Source organism: Montipora capricornis, chromosome 14, assembly GCF_036669925.1.
Source record: "Montipora capricornis isolate CH-2021 chromosome 14, ASM3666992v2, whole genome shotgun sequence".
Classification (NCBI taxonomy): domain Eukaryota; kingdom Metazoa; phylum Cnidaria; class Anthozoa; order Scleractinia; family Acroporidae; genus Montipora; species Montipora capricornis.
The window spans coordinates 789,883-812,685 of NC_090896.1; the positions used below are offsets into that span (position 1 = coordinate 789,883).

The 22,803-nt window shown below is 40.3% G+C and overlaps 2 protein-coding genes and 1 long non-coding RNA gene across 7 annotated transcripts in view; 2 read left to right on the forward strand and 1 right to left on the reverse strand.

Annotated features, from left to right (window-relative positions):
* Nucleotides 1–3,691, forward strand: part of LOC138032193 (fibropellin-1-like) — a 32,453-nt gene extending 28,762 nt beyond the window's left edge. Inside the window, exons 28-30 of the mRNA XM_068879806.1 lie at nt 274–555; nt 704–1,292; nt 3,563–3,691. Of these exons, the coding sequence (XP_068735907.1) occupies nt 274–555; nt 704–1,292; nt 3,563–3,593 (902 nt within the window). The 3' untranslated portion in view covers nt 3,594–3,691. The remainder of the gene's footprint in view (nt 1–273; nt 556–703; nt 1,293–3,562) is intronic.
* LOC138032194 (uncharacterized) overlaps nt 3,514–22,803 on the reverse strand; it is a 35,781-nt gene continuing 16,491 nt past the window's right edge. For 4 of the 5 annotated variants that reach the window (XR_011128302.1, XR_011128304.1, XR_011128305.1 and 1 more), the window contains 3 exons: nt 17,795–17,911; nt 16,247–16,456; nt 3,514–5,749 (listed from right to left, as the gene is read on the reverse strand). This is a non-coding gene — a long non-coding RNA (uncharacterized lncRNA). The remainder of the gene's footprint in view (nt 5,750–16,246; nt 16,457–17,794; nt 17,912–22,803) is intronic. The other variant, XR_011128303.1, reaches the window with a different exon arrangement.
* Nucleotides 6,800–22,151, forward strand: LOC138032191 (fibropellin-1-like). The gene is made up of 16 exons (XM_068879804.1): nt 6,800–7,345; nt 8,430–8,537; nt 9,381–9,491; nt 10,512–10,622; nt 11,274–11,384; nt 11,827–11,937; nt 13,024–13,140; nt 14,041–14,157; nt 14,531–14,644; nt 15,435–15,548; nt 15,631–15,741; nt 16,664–16,774; nt 17,809–17,919; nt 18,037–18,147; nt 20,487–20,498; nt 20,973–22,151. Exons 1-16 carry the CDS (start codon nt 6,823–6,825, stop codon nt 20,984–20,986), a joined length of 2,007 nt encoding a protein of 668 aa, XP_068735905.1. The 5' UTR covers nt 6,800–6,822; the 3' UTR covers nt 20,987–22,151.

Consider the following 22,803-nt stretch of genomic DNA (forward strand, 5'->3'; position numbering starts at 1 on the left):
CATTTGGTTTTTCACTCGCGGCAACCAAATCCGAACTTTCAGCACGTGAAAGAATACCATACCGGATCAGCCCACATGAAGTGTTCCTGTCGAGATTAATACAGTCTATCATTAACTGATTCGGTTATAAAGAATAATGGGGAGGGTAGGGGGGACTTCAAAGAGAGGGGAGAGGGCTTATTAACTTTCTTCCTCTGAAAAGGGGGGCTAATTTGAGAGGGTGGGACTTAATAAAGGATTTAGGGTATTCTTTTCTTTATCTTTGTTTTCCAGCAATACACGTCTTACCACAAGTAACTCCTCAGTTACCAAACGCGGCAAGAACTAGTGCTATGGCCCAAAAAGGGGAACCCAACCAACTAATAAAACCTGTGGCCCTTACCATCAGTCCCAATATCGGAGCCACGGCAGAGCTAACAAAACCCAGTCAAAGCCAGATTGAAGTTGCTGTGATCCCAAAGGTACCCGAACGTGCTTCTGTTGCAACTAACGCTGGTGTCCCGTCTTCGTCAGGCCCTCCCATAGTCACAATTTTAGCACCTCCTAATTCTATTGGTACGTGTGTCATATAGTGTTCTTTTTTGCTCGCATATACTGAATTTTAGACGCATGAAACCACAGCTAAAAGGTGTTTTAGCTGAGATGAATCAGTCTTAAAGTTACATAAGCATCACTTCTCTCCTTTGTTTAAAATCTTCTGCAGGTAACATCCCAGAGGCGCAAGATCAAAGCCCATCTCGTCCAGTCGGTTACCTTGTTCCGCCCTCAACCGTTTTAAAATATGTGCCCTCTCTAAACTTGCAAACAGCATCAGCAAAAGCCGTTTCTCCTAATATAGTATCTAGAATCAAATCAGCATCATCTCCATCGCCTTCTGCTGTGCTGATTCCCTCGCCTGCATTCCAGTCATCCGACGAATCTGATACTGCAGCGTTCCCTGTAGTTGTCCAGTCGCCAATAATTGCAATGCCTCCAGGGATGAAACCACCTCCAGACGAAAATAGACTATTGAATCCGGCATCTATCAAAAGGGCTCCTCGCCTCCTACTACCAACACTTCAGGAAAATTCACATCAAAGAGGGTTTACTTATCAGACAAGTAACGCGGGATATTATAGTCACGAACCAGGTGATAGAAATCAACTACGACAAGGCTACCGCAAATCACCGTATTCTAACATCCAAGGACATTTTGGTTACCTGTATCCCGAAAATGGATATCAAACAAATGTCAAGGCCAAGGGGACCTTACAGAGAAGATACAGACATATCGAAGATACATCTCACCAAAGGTAAAATTGTTTTTACCACAATATTTAACGACAAACAAAATGTTTATTTCACAGGGGAACAAAGATCATGACACAAAGAAAGTGCAAGCGTTGCCTATAACGTTCACGCAATCTCAGAGGTTTATTTCCCAAAATGACGCGAGCAGCGTTGTCTAGACTCTTATCGACAACGGCACATTTGCCAATCAGATTGCGATTGGGTTGAAAGAGGGACAATGGCAATTGAAATCAAAGTTAGAGAGATCATCGCACTTGAAGCAATTGCACTGAAGCATCATTAAAAAAATCCAGGCTTGAACGGATTCCAACCCATGAACGTCCGATTCAGTGCGCTACTCTGCGCATGCCCTGAACTATCAAGTCCACCAGCAATCTCGTCCCCAGAGTCCACACCAAGAACACGGACTCTGGCCACTTCCAAGGTAGGACATCGGCAAATCAACATCCACACGTCAACGCACGCTCAGAAATTTGAAACAACAGTGGTTGTCAACGGTTACAAAAATGGACTTTCACTACGACTGCGCCTGCATAAACTGGAAGTAGTCAGAGTCCGTGTTCTTGGTGCTGACAAAAAGAACAGCGGACTCTGGGCAGGAGATTGGTCCACTTGGAGCTTGTCAATTACAAGTTCAACTTATATCCCGAAAGAGTCTGATGAAACTATTTTAGTGTACAATAAAATGTCACATATTTGAACTACGATGATCTTTCGATCTTTCATCTCATGTCCACTCCTCAGTTTGAATATGTGGAACTTCATATATTCTAAAAAACAAATGCTAACAAGAAACTATTACCCAGGAGTAAGAACTCTTTTTCTTTGGCTATCTCAGTTTTATGAGAAATAACACACAAACAGCGGTGACAAACATCACATATAAACGCATGCTTGAAATTATGTTTTACTTGACGTTTCGTATGCTTCTGCATACATCTTCAGAAGCGACGGTTAATACGAAATTGCAGTTTAAATATACAGGATCCCTAACTTATTATTATTCGAGTATGCGTCTATATCTGCGTATAGATCTGCGTTTATATCTGATGTTTGTCACCGCTGTTTGTGTGTTATTTCTCATAAAACTGAGATGGCCAAAGAAAAAGAGTTCTTACTCCTGGGTAATGGTTTCTTGTTAGCATTTGTTTTTTAGAATATATGCAGTTCCACATATTCAAACTGAGGAGTGGACATGAGATGAAAGATCGAAAGATCATTGTAGTTCAAATATGTGACATTTTATTCTGCACTAAATCAGACTCTTTCGGGATATAAGTTGAACTTGTAATTGACAAGCTCCAAGCTAGCTATTTCTCATAAAACCAGGAGCAAGAGTCTAGTATCAGGTTTGCCCCCATCAGCGTCAGAAAAGTGTGTATTTTTAATTGACCAATTCAAATCTCCCAGGGTCAAGATTCTTTGTGTAGTGAAAAAAGCACTCACGATAGGCCACTATCGACAAAGTAAAATTCCGCTTGAAAGAGAGGTTTAGAGGACAAAGACAAAGGAAAGTGGATGATATGCTAATATCTTTCACATTCATTGCAACTTGTTTCTATTGTTTTTGTCCTCTCCGCCTCACTATCAAGCTGAATATTGATATTTCGAAAATGGCCTATTCACTACTTGCACAAATCCCATAATACACCTCTTTTACCCCCAAAAAAAATCTGCATAGGCATTGTTTTCGACTTCTCTTGGGACATTTTCATGTCCCATGCAGGAGAAATTGCAAAGAATGGTTATGCAAACGTTTTGTGGGATAATAGAGGTGTATTATAGGATTGTGCAAGTAGTGAATTTAAATGATACGAAAAAGACTGGAGCAAAACGTTTCATTCCCAAAGGGTTTGATATGGGTACAACATTGAGTTAGCCCATTTTTGTGTATTGTTTATTTTCCGGTAAAACTTGGTTTAAAAACACACTTTTCTGACGCTGATTGGGATTAGGGCAATTTGGTTAAATCTTACTCTTGGGTGATGGACTCTCTTTAACAATCAATAGCCCATGAGGCGAAGCCGATAGTAGCGTAGCCAATCAAAATGCAGGATTTGCATTAGTCCACTAGTTGGGTGATACTAATGATGGTTATTGCTTGAGGAATGCGAGATTTGCCCGTAACGGTAGTCGTAGTCGTAGCCGCAGTCGTCGTCCAAACTCTTATTTGCCCGTAACTGTCACCTTAGGGCTGTCTAAACGTTTTCGTATCATTGCAGCTTGCTTTTGTGTGTTTTTGTTCGTTAATTTTTTTCCTTCTTTACTCTAGACGGCGGAGTCTGATGACTTCAAGAAATTGAACGAGGAAAGAGGATGCCTCTGGGATGAGAACTTCCAGCTTAATTTGCATGGCATCGCGTTCACGACAAACGTCAGGCTGGAATTTGCGCTTTTCCAAAAAACAAGAAATGAACCTGTTTGATGTCACCTGCAAATATCGACCAACCTTTCAAACGAGAGAGACAAGTCAGAAATAAGATAATCTTCATGCTTTTAAAACAAGCAGCCGCCAGCCGTTTCACGTTTCCAGTTTCACGTAAAGTTAACGCGATGCTAAATTTCTCTATTGGGGACTTTAGGCGTTTAGGAAGCACGAGGGCTGTAAGTTGTACAATATGAGCAAAGTATCCTATAACTGAATTGGTACGGCCGAATTTGAAGTAAAGAGAGAGAATGATAGACTCACTGATGTAAGTCCACGTTGTCGTCAAAAACCTTTAATTTGGTCTTTTCAAGTTGTTGTTTTGACGAGTGCGGGAAAGAAATGTACCAAAAATGCGGGCCACAAGTGCAGATTTGCCGCTAACAAAACAGACCGGCCCGCAGATTTCAAGTCTGCAAATTACTGGTCTCCAGAGCCTAGTGTGCACTTAAGCTTGCCGAATGAAAGATTCACATATGTACGCTTGCGTTGTCGTCGAAACCTTCATCAGTGCTCCGTTTTAAGGGTGTTTAAAGCTACTTGAGCTACACTGAAAGGAAACACGTCGAAACAATGATGAGAGATCCGAGGATCGAACTCGGGAAGTCTTGCACCAAGGCCGCGCAGTAACCGACAGTGCCATCCTTGCTCCTTAGTGATTTCACGTCGTTGTCATGCGGAGTACGGCAGACGTACTTCGTGATATGAGTGTTGCACACGCAGCACAATTATTTCTCCTCTTTTAAGCAATGATATTACTGTTTTGTGACGTTGTCGTTGCCGTAGCCGTCGTCATTTCTTAAACTCGCTATTAGTAAGGGCCACGGCTACGGAAAGCAGAAATGTCCAGAAATGCCCCCAATGTCAAGTGTCCCCTCGTTCTTCCCCCCAAATTCAACATCAGCGGGTGTCTCGGAATACAGACAGTGAACGTCCCAATGCGTCGCCCAAATGCTGTTCCTGAAGTAAGGATAAAGAGCTGCATTTACCCTAAGCTAAAAAATAATGCTAACCTTTACCCTTCCCTTGTTGTTGGAAACAGGTATCAAATATTAAAGGCTTGGACCAGGAGCCCATCCTGGAGCGTGCAACTTCCATACAGCGTCTGTGAAACGGCGTTTTCACAAGTAGGTTTATTTTTAGACTAGCCCTTCCCGCGAATTAGGTTAAAAAACAAAGTCAGTTACGGTTCGGTGACCCTATGACGTCAGCTTAATTTCTTGTAATTGGTCATTGGGCTCCTGTGGGAGTCTCATTAGCGGGAAATTCAATCTAAAAATAACCTTACTTGTGAAAACGCCGTTGCACAAGTATAGTTAAGTTGCACGCTCCGGGTGATGGACTCCTGCTTGGACTTAAAGGGACACTTCGTAAGGGATGTCAAAATTGGGCGTGCATCTAATTAGGTGAAATGCCTCAAAAAACGGATATCGTTGCTTCATAGTTAATAGAGGGGACTGGTCTGGAAGCTTGGCAAACATCAAAGGAGCAAACAAAGATGCCAAGATTTGGGTTGGGAAATCTACGACCGTGCACAATCTTTTGTTTTGCGCTCATGCACTATGCATAAATTACGTAAACCAACACGTTTCTATTGGTTAGTTCCTAAGTACGGAGTAAACAACTTTTGTGTTTTGGGCACGGTCAAGGCCAAAATATAGAACAAAAACCTACAACATAGAAAGTTGTCGGGTTTCATAACCATTCCCGTCTATTAACTATGATTGCTTTAATAAGGAAAAATGATCGTGCTGCACTTGAAGCACACGTTTTAGCATATTCTATCGTCACGCAAAACAACAACGTGAACTAACCAAACCAGGCAACTCAGTTGAGCGTGCGACAGTGAATCTTTCATTCAGGATCAATTTTTACCTCAGTAAAACCGTTCGTGCCCTTGAAAGGATACTTTGCCTTTCTTGTAAAACGTCAAGGAGATGAAACGGAAAGTTATACTTTGAAGTAACGTTTTCCATGTCGTACTCGCTGATTCTCTTCTTCTTGATTAAATTCCCTGTAGCTGCTTGTCATGACCTATACAAAAAGGGTTTGACAAAAAAAAAGCATTTGACATGTTTAATGAACTTGGGTTCAACTGTTTTCCAGAACACGCAGAATTGGTCACACCTGCTTCAGCAGCAAAAAAAATTAAACGAAAACTGGAAGAGGGTTTGCGCACGTGCGCCATTGTTAAACATTTGTTTACTCTTAAATATAGCGAGTTTTAACTAAGGGATCATGAACAATTTTGGGTAGATAGCGTGGAGCCTGTCTATGTTCTGATATGCCAAAACCATTAAATTCCTTGAACGAAAACTTATTATAATATGAAAGCCACTTACGTGTTTGGATTATAGTAGAATTTTGTTGGGCTTAAAAGGAGCCCATTATTCGCGCCCCTGCTCCCGTCCCTCCCAAAATGGTCCTTGGCAAGAGAAGAGAAAATGAGTTTTCTCTTTCCCTTAGTCCCTTGAAGAAAAGAACAGTAATAACGCTACACCGCTAGGAATGAAATATGTTTCTCAATAAAATCAATTTGCTTTTTTTGTTGAGCATAATTACGATCCTTTGTTTATTTCTTTCAACTATCAAACCGTAAGCAAACAAAGAAATTTTGCAGAAGGCCGATGTCTTCTAATTCTCTAAAGAAGCTCAGTATCAGCTTAACTGTTCATCTCTTCAGTGAGCTTACTCCACTACAATGATAATTGTCCTCACTTAATGGGAAACTGTTACTATTTGAACAGTTTAATATATATATATTTGAGTGTCATAATATTACCGGTCTTTATTTGGTGCCCGATAGAGTTTTGTCTTGTGCCTCAGTTACTGAGAGCAACCAGTGCTAAATTTATAACAAGGCTGATGCTACAATAGACTACGACAAAATTTTGTATCACCTTTCCCGATAAATTGCTGTTCTTGACTTAAAATTGAAGCCATATTTTATTTATGAATTCAAACAATACATCCACACGGAGTGTCATTTAGGTCTCACATTAACCAATCGCAAGTCAGTATTTTGAGGTGGTACGTAAACATAAAAGTATGACCTTAATAATCCATTCCGTCGAAAGAGTTCCCTTCTTCCTCGAAAAACGACCAAAATGAAGACAAGAATAAGGGGAATTATTTTGGGTTCTGTGCTGCTTGTAATTTTGTGTGAAATCGATGCGAGACCCAATCGCAAGGACAAGCGATCATCAAGATTATCAGAGACGGAGGAAACACGAGAAAAGACAAAACAAGTTGCGATCAGACAGAAACAAACACAACTGGTATTACGCGACCCGGTGAACGAAAACCAGCATGGCGCCCGAGAGTTACGGACCAGTAAGCCGTTAAAGAAGTCAAAAAATATTTTATCGTTAAAACATAACTATGAACGCAAAAGACAGTATATAATGCATCCGTTCCACACCGCGTTACCCCATCCGTACATGTTGATGCGACCACCTCCCATGACGCAGAGAACTATTGTAACAACGAGAATTCCGAGACCGCCGATGCCCATTCCTTACAATGAGTTCTTCTCTCGAGGTTTGTATGGAGGAATGCACCATCGCGCTTTTCCTTTTTCATTTTACGATCCCATGAAAATGTACGCGGATGACGAAGAGGATGAAGAAGGTAAGTGATAGTTAAAAACATTTTGATTTATAATCGCTAGTCACCCATAAATTGGGCGTCGCAATTTATGAATTAAGAACCTGTTAGGCCTGACACATTAAGTGGCTTCGATTCACTCATTCTCGTTGAGGTAAAAAGGCTGAATTTAAAATACGGCGAAAGAAATCGTATTATTAACAGTCTAGCTTATAAATATAACTTGTGATAAAGGCGTTAACGCCGGAATAAGAAGGCTGTCCTTTTAGAGCCTAAGTAAAAGAACAAGCAACATACACAGACGAATTCACTTGAAATTAAGTAGTCTTTTGTTCTTAAGAAAGGTCCTTTTGATTGAATCGGCAAACATCATGTGACGTTAATGTCCTTATGTCACAGCCCGAGATTCGCCCTTCGACATGTCCGCTCTTGGAAATCGTTTTAATACCTACAGGGCAATGGTAATGCTTTATATACAGTCTCGTAGGGGTTTACAATTCTCTCTATGGGGTGAGATAGAACATCAGCCTATAAAGGCTCCTCCAGCAGCCGCTGTCACTCCATACTTAAAGCCACCTACCCACCCAACCTACTGACGTATGAATGCGAAAGACGACGTTATATTGAAGGAGAGATAGACCACCAATACCGGGGGTGTTAATTTTACCACACGATACCACCTTATTAACAACACTAACTACGTTTTTCTAAATATTTTCAAATGTAGAGTTTTCATATAGTTTCATTTTATTACCCAAAATCATCGCTCTTTCGCAGCTTAGTAGCTCTATTGTTACAGTAAAATTGTATTAAAGTTAGTAAAATTTTCACTCGTAAATATTCAGGTCCGTTCTTTAAATAAGAGTTAAATTGTTATCCGTGAGCCTTTGGCTGAAATGTATAACAGTGAATAGAAGCATCTATCCAAAAACAAGTTACGTGAAGGTTATGTCCTCTATGCTGCTTGTTCTAAAGCTTGCGTCACTGGTAACATCAGCACTAACTAAAACAACATTCAAATGTCTACTTTTATAAAATAAATGCAAATGCATGCAAGAAGGCTAAGAGTCCATCACGTGGGTGAAAATACGGTTTATCCATTTTACAGAGCGTCACTGTAATCCAAATCCTTGCCAAAATGGCGCGACGTGCCATGAGGTCAGAGATGGCTACGAATGTATGTGTGCACCAGGATTTAAAGGAACAGATTGCGATGGTAAGGGAATGTCAACCTAGTTCCCAGGGTCTCTCTTTGAGAGAAGAAGAGAGACCCTGGGAACGAGATTAGCGGAATGTTCAAAATTAAAGGGTAGATACATCAGTATCTATGATGGCATAGTCGAAAAGCATCCGCGCACTCCCAACAAAGTCGAACCCAGGCCCTTCCAATGACTAATTACGATGTGCCCGAAGGGCCTACGCAACTTCCACGAGCCGCTTGTAGTTCAGTATAACTGAAAAATTAGTCTCAAAATGAATGACAATAATGATGATAATAAAAGTAATGACAATGCTTAATTCATACAATCAATAACAATAATATTAAAAGAGGTTAACCCCATCGAGGGTAGCTTCCAAGAAGAAAATATATTTTTTCTTTAAGAAAGCCAAAAAAATATTTGTACGCGTACTATATTAACTTTATCATATAATGTGCCAAGGTGAATAAATGTTTCTGCAGGTTAATTGAATGAATGAATTGCATGGGTCTAACGCTCGGGTTTTGTAGCATACCTGTCATATATTCATGTAAAAAAGAGTTCTCTGGTTAAGAAAAAATTAAAAACGTAAGCTTTCGCCTTCGAGACTAAAGCCTTTAAAAACTAAGATGTAAACGCGCGAGATGGAAATATATACAAAATGGAAGTGTGAAAAAAAATTGTAAAAACGGTAAAAGGGAAAAAAGAAAGCGCCAATTCGCTCTCTCGTGCCCTTACAGGTCTAAGCACCACTGTCTTACACACATAAAAGTATTGACCCGATGTAGAATGAATGGGACTAAAGTAATTAGAGCCAATTCAAGCTTCACTCAACTTTGACTTTTTTTATTTTGTTAAAGAGGAAAACAAATGTCATCCTAATCCTTGCCGTAATGGAGGAATTTGTACAGAGGCAAATGGTGGATTTATCTGTACCTGCATGGAGGGATACAAGGGAACCAATTGTGAAGGTATGCAGTCTACCTTTTTCTTATATACTATATTGGATACAGATGAAATACTAGGATTTTCCTTTTCACCAAAATATCACATCTTCACCGCGCACAGTGAAGATATTATTTTTGTCTTCCACATGTCTTCATGGAAACTAACACGATAAGGCAATACAAATCAGGTTTCCCCTTCATTGTAAGATACTTTTGTGCTGTAATATAATTGTTGTCTCCTACGTTAACATTTTATGACTCAATATGACATTACATGCATCATGATCTTGATTCTTCCATAACTTTCATATACTGTTTCATGTTACACAACATGCGAGTTTTGGCGGTTGGTGACCACTTTTTCGCCTTTCCGAAAATGAATAAAACAAGTCGTGCGACCATGTAATATCCTCTATTTCAGCCTGCTGTGAGGTTTCCAACAGGCGAATGAATGAATATTCAGCCATTCAGATGTGAGAGTATAATTATCACTTGATCTGAGGAAATCTCCGGCGTTTGACGACGGCCGCATCTATTTGCTTCACGTTACGTTTGGGTTTTTTGATGACATGTGTACACTGATTAACCCTCTTTTTTTTTTTTGGGCGGGGGGGAGGGGAGGGGGGTAGTTGTAGTTTTACGAAATACTCAAGCATCGGGGAACTCTCAGTATTAAAGAAGACCAGTATTATCTCTTTTCCCCGTTAGCGCAACGTCTTTTCTTTTCTGTGTGTACCCCTTATGAACTCGAAACCCTCCAGCTCGCAGATGGTTTGGTAGCTCAGTGTAATCTCACTGGCTTCGATTCGAGTCCCGTTCAAGTCTGCATTCTTTTCAGGTTTTTCCTTGTTAACTGCTTAAGCTGCTCTCTCGACTGCGACGATCAATCACGCTTCGAGTTGTCACAAGCCGAAGGTTTAAACGAATTACATTCAAATATTTCACTGTCATACGTTAGGTTGAATTTGCTTGATAATGGTCAAAGTCAACCGAGTCAAATTTCACCTAATTACCTTCAATGCTCACCAAATATTTCTTTAACAGAGAAAAATAAATGCCAGCCGAACCCGTGTAGAAATGGAGGAACATGCACTGAAATGGATGATGGGTTTGAATGTTCCTGCCCAGCAGAGTACAAAGGCCCGTCATGTGAAGGTATACGCATGCGAATTCAAATCTCATCACTTTTTCAACAATTGGTGCATTAAAGAATGAAAGAAAGTATCAGAGTTTTCTGTAAAGCCACCAAGCCTTTTTTGGGCTGCCCTTGACCATAACACAGACAAATTGCGAAACGTTCCGTTGTAAACGTACTGAGCTGAGGATTTGTGAGAAATTAACTGATAAGATCAACCAATTTTAAATATAATTTACTAGACGCTGTGTTTATTTACCGCCTGGGAAACGTGAAGTTTCCTTTATCCAGATAGAAAGCTACAAAAACAAGCTTTTGCCTTGAACTCTTGTTCTGTTTTCGTCAAAAGACGTAACCTCAAGGTGGAGGAGAGGTTACAAAGTTCCTTGCTTTATTTGTTTTCGGAACATTCTGATTGGTTAACTCGGAGATGATACAAAGGTACTGTTCACCTCTGAGAAACCAAAAAGAAAGAAACAAAATTGTTTCCAACTATAGTAATCTCTTCGGTTTATATATTTTTGGTGTTTTCTGGTTTTACACTTGTGTACCTCGTGTAAAAGTGATGGATTTTTACCAACCGCGAAGCTGCGAGATACGTATCCTCCGCTATTTACTTTCCCACCCTTCTCGATGGATACTTATTAAATATTGTATACTACGTTTAACAGTGGAAAACCTGTGTTTTATGAACCCATGCCTGAATGGTGGAACATGTATGGAAGCGCTTGGAACGCACAATTGTATGTGTCTAGAAGGGTTCAGCGGCTCAGCTTGCGAGAGTAAGTTTTTCTATTGTTACAAAACTTGCTTAAACGCGATAATTACAATTAAGTTTAAAATGTTGGAAATCTCAGAATTTTTGCAGCAATGCGATGTCTTCACTCGTGAATAAACGGAAAGAAGTTGGAAATATAACGTATCTCCTAAAATGTCCGAGACCCCATCGGGATATAAACCAAGGTCCATTCGAGCACTGGGCTGACGCTGCACTCACTAAGTGTCAAGAACACTTAGACGAAGGTGTTCAATAAATATGATGATTGTATTGAATTCCGCTTACGGATAGTGCGATAAGCCGAAATTTATGCTTGCTTTATGAAGCATTGAGATGCATGAACTCATGAACGAACGAAAATGGTTGAAACACGCATGCTTTATGTACGGTTCTTCAAACTACAACTGTAGTATTTACTCCGCATTTCTTCTTCCCTATTTTTGCAGTCGAGAGTAAATGTCGAAGCAATCCTTGCAGAAACGGAGGGACGTGTTTCGATAATCATAATTCTTACACATGTTCCTGTTTAGCAGGATTTTCAGGAATCAACTGTGAAAGTAAGTAAAGTGTTAAATTGGTCTTGTGCGACGCAACTTGCCTATGAGCTTGACAATTTTGGTGCGAATCAAAGTCGCAAATTCCCAATCAGGCTTGGTCCACAAACAGTACAAGACTGGATTCGCTTTCGAAGGTCTCGATTTAATTAAGGCGTAGCTCCATTCAACGGAATACGTCGCGCAACGATACGATACCACGTTGATAGTAAGCTTTGTGGCTAATGGAATCCACTTCCATATCTCTTAACAAGTGCGGCAGTTTATGAACCTCCATAATCGCAATTGCGTAAAGCGACGCAAGCACAAGCGCTTATTTCACCGTAAGAACGGGGGGTTGAAGCTATCCCAAGCACAAGCACAAGGATCAAAGCTTTCCTTTTCCTTTTCCTTACTTGCACCTATGCATGCTTGCCTTTGCTTGCGTCGTGTGAAAACGAAACACAGCATAAGCACAAGGAAAATTTGCTACGTCTGCCCAATTAAAGCCCTCGTTCCAGATTCCCCGCGTCCGAGCAGTTGAACAAAATGGCGGATTCTGTGGATGATTTTGATGCTTATTTTGACACTTTATTTCAATAACATAAGCTACTTTTTCTTATGCTTGTGCTTGAGCTTGCGTCGCTACTGAAAACCAGGCTTAAGAGAGCGGCCTACGCAACGATAGCGGCAACGCCAAAAATCTGCACTTTGAATGAGCAAAACTAATGGCTGTCTTCTCATTACATGCGCCCTTCATTTTGATTCATTTCTTTGAAGTCTTCAGTTACACAACGACGTGAAATGACCAAATGAGCACGTGACGCTACCGTTTAATGAAATTTTCTTTCTACACCTCTGCTACTGTCTATGCAAGTTTAAGTTTTAATTATAGACAGTCAGTGCAAATATCAATTCCGAACGACTTGTGACAACTGTAATCGCAATATGTATTCTTAGGTGTCGTGTCTTGCACGTTTACTCTCTGAAAAGAAAACTTGAACTTGAACTGCTTCATGATACCAAATAATATGAACATGTATGATAAAATGAAGTCATCGTTTGTGCCTAAGCTCTCTCTTTTAACCGCCTTCTCGTTTTTCATTACAGCAATGGTGTCAGTTTGCGACTCTAACCCTTGTCTGAACAGTGGTACATGCCTGAATCAAGGACCCAACCTATACAAATGCGTGTGTCCACACGGTTTCAGAGGAAAGAACTGCGAAAGTAGGCTATGCGAGTTTAGATCCACGTTTGTCTCTGAAATGAAAGTGCTGGTTAGAACGACCACTAGAGATGCCTGATTGCCAAACAGGAATTCTACTGAAACTAGACATTAAGGCCGAGGTCAGATCTAAAGAGGGTTAAATAGTACATCTCAACGAAAGATCAAAGAAATAAACAGGCCTTGCTCATCAGACTTCGCTGCAGTCAATTAGGGTCTGAATTACGAAGAGCGTTTCCCTGCTAGCAGAAGTCTCTTTTCTTTTTCCGTTCGCTGGGCTGACGAGTACGGGAAAAGAGACATCTGCCATGGGTCGAAACTCACTGTGTTGAGCTTGCGCGGCGTTTACTTAACGACCAAATCCTCACGTGATACTTCATGTTCTGTGGGCTCACTTAACAACAGCAGAATTACTGTAAAGGAATGCGCGGGACACAGCGGGCTCAAGTCACAGCGAGCAAACATATCGTGGGGCATGCGGTTTCAAGCGTGCCGTCCACGGTTGGATCAAAGAGAGTTTCGACCCATGGCAGAGGTCCCTTTTCCCGTACTCGTCAGCGAACGCAAAAGGAAAGAAACCTCTGCTAGCAGGGAAGAAGTGCGCCGACCAAAGAGATCTTTTTCTTACAGATGGCCTAAAGTATGTGAGATTTCGGAGCACAGCACAACAGCCAGATGAAATGAGCTGTGCGCTATTTTGATGCTACGTTCAAAATTCGCTGTATAATGACATGGGAACGCTTTATTTACCACGTAAACAATGAAGTGTAAATTAAGGTTAGAAGTCAAGGGTACGCTTCTATTCCCATGCTTCATCTAGTTTTTCTGCTGATGAACTTCGCCAATAAGACGCGCACATTTGAAGCTATAATTTTATGCCTTGTTCTTCTTTTGCTTTTCAGTGGAGAAAAAATGCGAGCCTAACCCGTGTCAAAATAGTGGAATCTGCAGAGAGCTGATAGAAGAGGAGGATTATAAATGTGAATGCTCGCGTGGATTTAGAGGAAAAGATTGTGAAGGTCGGTGGAATGGATTAAAACGTCAAAATATCCTTCTTTTTTTTCACTTAGGAGAAAAACCTGAGTGTTCGCGAGCACGCACAATGCTTAATCCAGTCGATGCTGGGTAGTCTCAGTACACCGTTGTTTGTGAGGCTTACTTGATGGAAATCGATTTTGAACTGCGTAACTACCTCAGAGGTAGTTATGTTCGCTTCCTTCAATTTTAACAACCACGAAGTCCTATCGTGTAAAGGTGACAGAACAATGCGTAAAAGTTATATCATGTAAGCGGTATCAAAATGTCACATTATATGACGTCTTACATAACATACGTGTCAAAATCAAGTGTTCAGCACCTGCTTTGAGTTGCATTGTTTTTTTCATTTTCTAGAGGAAATAAATCTCTGCGAGTCCAATCCTTGTGGTAATGGCGGAACATGTTCTCAGTTTGGTAATTCGTACCACTGTCTTTGCGTGGAGGGATTCAGAGGCATTAATTGTCAAGGTATTGTCACGGTAATATTATATTTGTTTATATAATAAGCTCAACAATGCACCCATTTTGATTGGTTCTCACCGTGATCCAGTAGAGGACAGATGCACAGCTGACGTTATCATCAAAACCTTTCAATTATTCGTTACATAAAACAAATAGAATCCATGTTATCGTGCGTCTGTAAAGTAATAGATCATAGAAGACTTCAAAATGTGGTAAAAACATCAGTGACAAACTCGGCTGTCATGTGCCATTTTTTTGTTCTCATTTTGACGTAATCTTTGATCTCTAACTGAACAGACGCATCGCAAACATATTGAAATCTACTTGTTAAGTATATTGGATAAAATATTTAAACAGTGTACATGTATGATCAGTTAAGTGTTGCACATGCGTTCACAGGGTTAGTATCCTTTGCAGCTGTTTTTGGGATGTCACGTTGCGTGGTATTTAAAAACGGTTGCGAAGGAGACTATTACGGGGTGTGACAGATTACAATAGCCCACTTTCACGGTTAGTTTTTCTCATTTGCATTACGATGTAAGCTAACGTTGATGCGAGGCAATTTTGGGTTAAAACTACAAAATAGCCCGAAATTGCCTCACATACATGCTAGATTACATTGTAATGCAAATGACAAAAACTAACCGTGAAAACGGCTATTCTGTTAGAAGGCGAAACAAAAATTGATTCATTAATTAAGGCTGTGATGTTTCGCGTGCAATCCCTTTGCCACACCGACATTTGTGAGACTCCTTGACTGAGTGAATATTAAAGAATTTTGTTTTTCACAAAACAGAACCAGACAGATGTCACTCGGTTCCCTGTCAAAATGGAGGAACGTGCATTCAGGAAATCACTGGAACATACAAATGCCAATGCCCGGAAGGGTTTAGAGGATACAACTGTGAAGGTAGATACAAATAAATTGCCAAAAAATGAAAGCGCACAATCTTTAATGTCAACGAAACTCAGTTACTGTCCTTGATTTTCAGAGGAGCTAAAGTGCCATTCGACTCCGTGTCAAAATGGTGGTACATGCTTCGAAAACAGTGGAGGATATACGTGTACATGTCCGCCAGGCTTCAAAGGAATCAACTGCGCAGGTCGGTATGGCATTTTTTTTTTAAAAACGAGCATAACTTTTGCACTGCTAGTTCAATAGACCATTTTACAGTTGTAGCTAAGTTACCTGGCCTACGAATGGAAGCGAGGCTGCCGGTGAGCCTGTTTTGATACAAACCTCCGTGCTTTTGTTAATACGGACTAATTAGAATTACAACAACACAATTTGCATGATAAAAGCAGTCGGGGCTGTATCAATGCAAGGTCACCGGCAGCCTCGCAGCCATTCATAGGCTAGGTCGCAGAGCAAACAACTGTAAAATGGCCTATTCTTGGTTTTCACATGATGTCACGGTCGCCATTTTGGAGCCCCTAAACAAAGAAACGGCGGCAATGTTGGTGCCCCGAACCAATCCTCCGGGATTTGAACCCTATTTTTATGCAAGTGTTTCCTTTTGTTTTCGTTGTAAAACATGGCTGTTGATCACGTGAGTGAAAACCAAGAATAGGCATGTTTCATGATTTTTTCTTTGCAAAGGAAATTACCAGACGAGTGATTCATTTGGTCGGTAAGATTCTTAGTCTGCCTTTTCCATCATGGCTCAATCTCTTTCCGTTCGTCGTGAGGAGGGGAAACCCAGGCACGTAAACGCAGCACTGCATCGATCGTCGTCAAGAGGCCTGGGAACACCAGAAATTAAAAACTGCGTATCCTCCAAGTTCTGCTTTCCATAGCTTCAAAATGGCGTCGAGAAGCTAAGAGGGAAGACATCGAATTTACCTAAGAATAAATATACAACTTCGGGCTTCGTTTTTAAATTTACAGGAATTCTCTCGTTTTCATTTCCATCTCCTTTTAATCACGCTTTTAGAGGCTTCTTTCGGTGGTTGGTCTTAGTGAATATTGATGATGATACAAAGCTATGATTTAATTATATCGCCACTGTTTGTTTGCTGCGTCAGAACGAGACAGCTGTCATCCTAACCCTTGTCACCATGGCGGAGTGTGTGAGATCGAGGGCGACGACTTCCTGTGTTCTTGTATCTCGGGATGGACTGGGCTAACATGTGAAGGTACGGGATACTTTTATCAGCCGATATTGAGATGCGATAAAAATGAAGACTATAATCTGCGACAAAATGTCTTGAGACACTTCATATCTTCGGTTAGAAAACACACTTTTTCTTTCGTATTACAAAAAATTATCTCTTCATCAACTAAAACCCTCTCCACCCCTTGGAAATGTTGAAAAACTCAAACTTCTCGGACACGGCCAACTACCAACGTTGGTTGGGGAGGAATTGTTAAGTTAGCAATAGAGTGAAGTCCGAATGAAATGTTAAAGTGTCTCGCAGAGTGTAGGTGTAATTGCAAAATGTCATCCAGGCCCGGGTTGCTCGAAGCATGGTTAGCGCTAACCAGCGTTAAATACCATGGAAACCCATAGGTTTTGATACCTCTTAACCAACGGTTAGCGCTAACCAGGCTTCGAACAACCGCCCCAGGTTGACAAACTAGTTGCTATTAACATACATGTCATTTACACAGTGGAGGCGTATGATACTGTCAAGACCGCAGACTAGTGGAACACCTTCCAGTGAAGAACTTAGATAACCGCTATACCTCCCAAGAGATTCGTGTAGCCCAGTGGGTAGCCCAGTGTCAAAAGGGTCGTACGTTCGAATCCTACAGGGGCCTCTGATTTTTAATTTGCCCTTTTGCCCGTTGCCCCTCGGACGCATTTCACCTTCGACCACCTATACTTGTATCATCGAGGCGCTTTAATTCAGAAAGACAAACATTGCATAGCGGAACAAATTTGATTCCCAGGAATGATCAGTACATAAATTCTCCTCACAATTCAATGAAATGTCAGTCAGACAGGTATTGAGAATGAAGATTATTATCAGCTGCTTGAGAGGTGCGATCTTGATATAACACCAAATTATCATGACTACCCAACAAAAAAAGCCATGGTACTAGCAAGGAGAACGAACGTTTCAGTCGTGGGAATGAAAGACCATGAAAGGGTTAATGGGTTCGATGATCCATATGCAGTCGCTGATCTCTATCGTACCTCAATTTGTACTTACCGTTGTTTTATCAGACGAGGACCATTGTCACCCAAGCCCTTGCGAAAATGGAGGAGTTTGCATTGCAAAAGGATCCTCATATGAATGTCACTGTCCCGTGCACTGGTCTGGCATCAACTGTGAAAGTAAGGTTCCTATTAGCAAACGATAAATTCTCTTTAACCTACAGCAACAATGAAGTGGTTAGGATGGTATGGAGAACATGCATGTCAATAAAACGCTTCATATTTTATATCCTCTAGCCCCAAGTACACTTGCATACGCCGTGGCTAACTCATGCGCAGCAACAACATATGGGTGCTGCCCAGACGGCAAAACACCAGCAGCAGGCCCTCACCAAGCAGGCTGTCCTGGTAAGGAATGGGTCTGAATCAGAGGTTATCCGTCATAAGTCCAATAGGGTAGTAGAGCAGCTCTCATAATATTAACAATAATAAGTCTTGGAAATCGTATGAACGCGAGTTCATTTCGTGAGTTTTGGGCACGAGCAATGTCTTGAAAGTTCTCAAAATTGGCATAAGCCATAGCTGAGAGCAATTTGAGAACTCTCAAAACGTCACGAGAGACCATAAATCACGAAAGTCACGAGCAAGTTCATACGATTTTTTTTATTTATTGTACTACAAAAGACTACTCTATCGCTTTGTTAGCATAGCAACTTTCGTATTGCACCCTGTAACCTATATATTTATGTCGTTGAACATTCAGAAAGGCGATACTCTGTTGAGTATATCATAATAATGTTATTAATAATAATAATAATTAACAATTAGACCCGTAGCCCACAAGGGCTACGGGTCAATAGCCCATGAGGCGAAGCTGAATGGGCTATTGACCTGTGGCCCTTGAGGGCGAAGGGTCTAATTGTTTTAGTATCACCCAACTAGTCGGACAGAAAAGGCAATAATAAAGTTAGCAAATGCAAGTTGAAAATATATTTATTTGGGAATAAAACGAAAGAGAGCGTCTGGCTTTTCGCTACTCGAGGACTATTGCTAATAGTCCTCTAGTAGCGTAGTCAATCAAAATGCGGCATTTACATTAGTCCACTAGTTGGGTGATACTAACAATATTTAGCAACCATTCACCGAAGTGGAGGTGCCTAGTGGTGGGTGATGTAGCATCTCTCGTAACGTATAATGTGATTGGTTCGCTACCCAAACCAAAAACAAAAGACTAAACAATTGAAACAATGACTTAGACTTAAAAACTTACTTATTATATAGATACTGATAAAATACAAGGATTTCTCCTTTTACTAAAAAATAATATCTTCACCCCCCACAGTGAACATATAATTTTTATCTTTCACATGTGAGAAGGGTTCGTTATATCGAAAACCTCGATGTAACGAACTTGAGGGGAAACGACCAAAATATTCTTTATAACGAGGTCATAGTTAATGATTGACAACCCACAAGACACTAATGCTGTTGCCGTTAAACGGATTCAAGATCAAGGAGGGACGTCGCAGATCGTAGGTCATGTGCTATTGACACTGTCACATGTATATCACTTGTTTTTAAAACACGGAGGACAAATCTCAGTGGAAGTGACTGGCAAAAGGAGAAACAAGGGCATTAGACTTTAGAGCTTGATAATGACCGAAGTTCGGTCGAAACGTCGCGCATTTTTCCCGATAATTTTTACCTCAATTTAGTTGAATTAAAATTCATTTGCATCACGAACACTTGAGATTTCATAATAGAGAACAGCATCATCAGCAAATAACTTGATTTTAGAGTTGAGGTTATAGACAATATCATTGATGTAGATAGGAACGAGAGGGGACCTAGGACTTTGCCTTGGGGGACACCAGAGGTAACACTGGTCCGAGAAGACTTTGTACCAGAAACCTGGACACACTGAGTGCGGTCCAAAAGGAAGTTCTCAATCCAAAAAAGACTATTACCAGTGATGCCATAATAATTGAGCTTAAGTAGGAGTTTCTGCTGGGGAACTGAGTTAAAGGCATTTGAAAAGTCAATGAAGAGTACATCTGTCCTGATGCGCTTGTCCAGCAAGGATAACCAATCGTCGAGGACAGAGATGAGCTGTGTTTCAGTAGAGAAGCCTTTCCGGAAGCCATGTTGGTGACGGGTAAGCATATTACTGATCTCTAGGTGATTAGACAGATGACTGCACAAAACACGTTCCATGGGTTTACACGAGATGCAAACAATAGAAGCTGCTTTCAATACCATTCAATAGCAGGTTTCGAGAGCTGCTACACTACTGAAATATCCACCACTACCCAACGACACTGAGGTGAATAGTTGTTTTAGTATATACTAAAACAGTGCGATAATATAGCACAAAAAGATGATTTCAACTCATTTATTCCTGCAAAGATTACAAGATTTTCGGGCGCAAATTCCGCGCCAGTTGCTCGGAGGTCAATAGCAAAGGATATCCGGAGTTTGAGCAGCCAATCAGCGCACGCGTTCAACGCTATCCACTGTTTTGATATATTTAGTATTGTAGCAGTCTCCAGTGTTGTTAGGTATCCATCTTGCTTCTGTTGTTTAGCCTTTTGTTTCCGCATTGCATGGGTAACGAGCGAGCCGATCACACTGTACCTTACGAGAGAGCTATCATCATCCCTTCAACACCCTTAGTGAACGTGACTTAACTCACTGTACGTTTTTTCTTCTTTTCTACATTGACTCATCTGATCCTTGGGTGTACACAGAACACATTGCAGGTATGACTTTTGACAGCATGTTTGCATGACGATTTGATCCAAACTTGAAAACTAAGAATCGCGTTGTTTCGTAAAGGGAGCGTGCCACGCTGTTTTAAACAACTTCCTTACACGTGAAATGCCAATATCATAAATTGGAACATGGCAATAAATAAGAAATACAGCAATGCAAAAGGAATGAATTGATAGACAAAAGTAAAAGCGGTAACTGGACTGGACTGAACTGAACTGGATCGGATCACATCTACGCAAAACGACCAGTTCCCAGTTTGCGCAATTGGTAGAGCACAAAAACCGTATCGCAGGCTCAAAAAAGTTATCACGTGACAAGCGTTCTCTGACTCTCCCTTCTCCTCTCAGTTATTTTCTTGTCGCCTTCTGTGGTTTTCCTGTCCCAGCTCGAAGCTATAATACAAGTTGCATATTGCTTCACCTCGTTTAATTGTTGTTGTTTATTTTTTCCTTTTGCCACAGGTATTTCAAGATAAATTAATTTCCAAGGAGCGTGTGAAGCCATACGTGTCGCAAAGTGCATCACGGGATATCACAAGAATAACAACGTTTTTTGGTTTCACAAAAAAACACGGTTCATAAAATCATATTGATCATAGTGAATTGTACCAAACGTGAAATTGTAAATAGCTGAGGCAAATCTTGCTTAACTAATTAAAAAAACAATATGGAGCTAAATTAAGATGATCTAATTTCTTGTCAGCGCTCCTTTTTGATACAAAGTCACTCGAAACGGAAGCGAGCATTATTTTATGGGTATGACATAAGCGACGGGTTTTTTGCGCAAATTACCACTTAACACTTGTTACAAATAGCACATGTAACAATACAATACAATACAATACAACTGTCTGAATCAAATTAATTGTTCAAACTTGCGCGTTTGAATACAAAATAATATCAACCTTGTTATCCGTTGCGTTGTGTGGTGGATGAGATATAAACGATAGCAGCTTTTAACACGAGAACTACAAAAGAGACTACGAAAAGGAAAAAGGAAAATAGTGAAGACCTTTCAGTTCAACTTTCGAACGAAAACGTCCGGGAGATGATGCCACTGTGGAACAGTCATAACTTAGTATTGAAGCATACACAACAAAGGGCAATATCTTCAATGTTTTTGAAAGTCTCTTTACGTTGCTTTGTATTTTTGTTACAAAGCTCAGTGCCGCCAGCAAAGAGCTGCTGTCTGGTGCTCAATACACCACTCTCAAAAGTGAAGTCACTGTATGCTTTTGTCAACAAATTCTACTCTGGTATTCAAAATTTTGTTTTGACAAGTTCAGCTTAAATCACCAGACGTGTCTGTGATTACACATTAATAATTAAACAAATTAACAGCATTAAAAATTAACAGTTGTGACTGTGATCAATACTGGCTGACGCAATTTTGAAATATTGAATTAAGGGGGGCCATTGAAGAAAGATAGTTTCTCTGAGAAATGTTTTAGTATTACTTAGTACACGTAATTTATATTGACTCCATGTAGTTTTATTTATTGGGGTTATTTTTCGTATACCCTGTCCAAGCTCCAGGGTGAATTATTTCAACTTTCAGATGTTGTTACTATTACATGACTTAAGACCTGAATCTCTTATGGAGGAAGCAATAATTTAATAAATTACAATTTTGTAAAATGTCTTTGGTTGTTAATGTGTTTCGTGTACTGAGTAGTAATCGGCATATCAGATTGCCATACAGTTCTCGTGAATTGAATAGCGGTGAACTGCAAAAGAGAAGTTCTCAAAATGTCTTCTACTTTCTTACTAACAGTTATTTCAGCTTCCTTCAGCTACCTCGCTCTAAAATTACTTATAAATTACACGGGATTTTCTTGATATTGTACCCGCAATGGTTCTTAAAATATAAATATTTTAACGCATCATTCATTTTGCATTTGCATTATTTGGTTTTCCCCTGAGGGAACGTGCGGTACTTGATGAATTATAACTTAATTCTTTCAATTTACAACGCTGGGTATATTATTTGAACTTTCCAAAGTAATTAAGCTTCGGAAATAGAGTAAAGAAGAAAAGAACCTGCTGTGGATAAAATCAAGGTAAGCTTAAAATTTGTGGGTTTCTTTCGTTTTTGTGTCACACAATTCAAGTGTCACGATCACAACCAAGGGTGAGTAAGTGAGTGATTCAAGCAGGAAATTGCCTCTTTAATTAAACGTTTCAACTAGACTCAGTAAACAACTGTTCTCCTTCTCTAGAACTGGTCGAGAATTTGGAATATGATTCCTCCTAAGCCATGTGACTTAAGTAAACCTCTTTTCAAACGAAAACT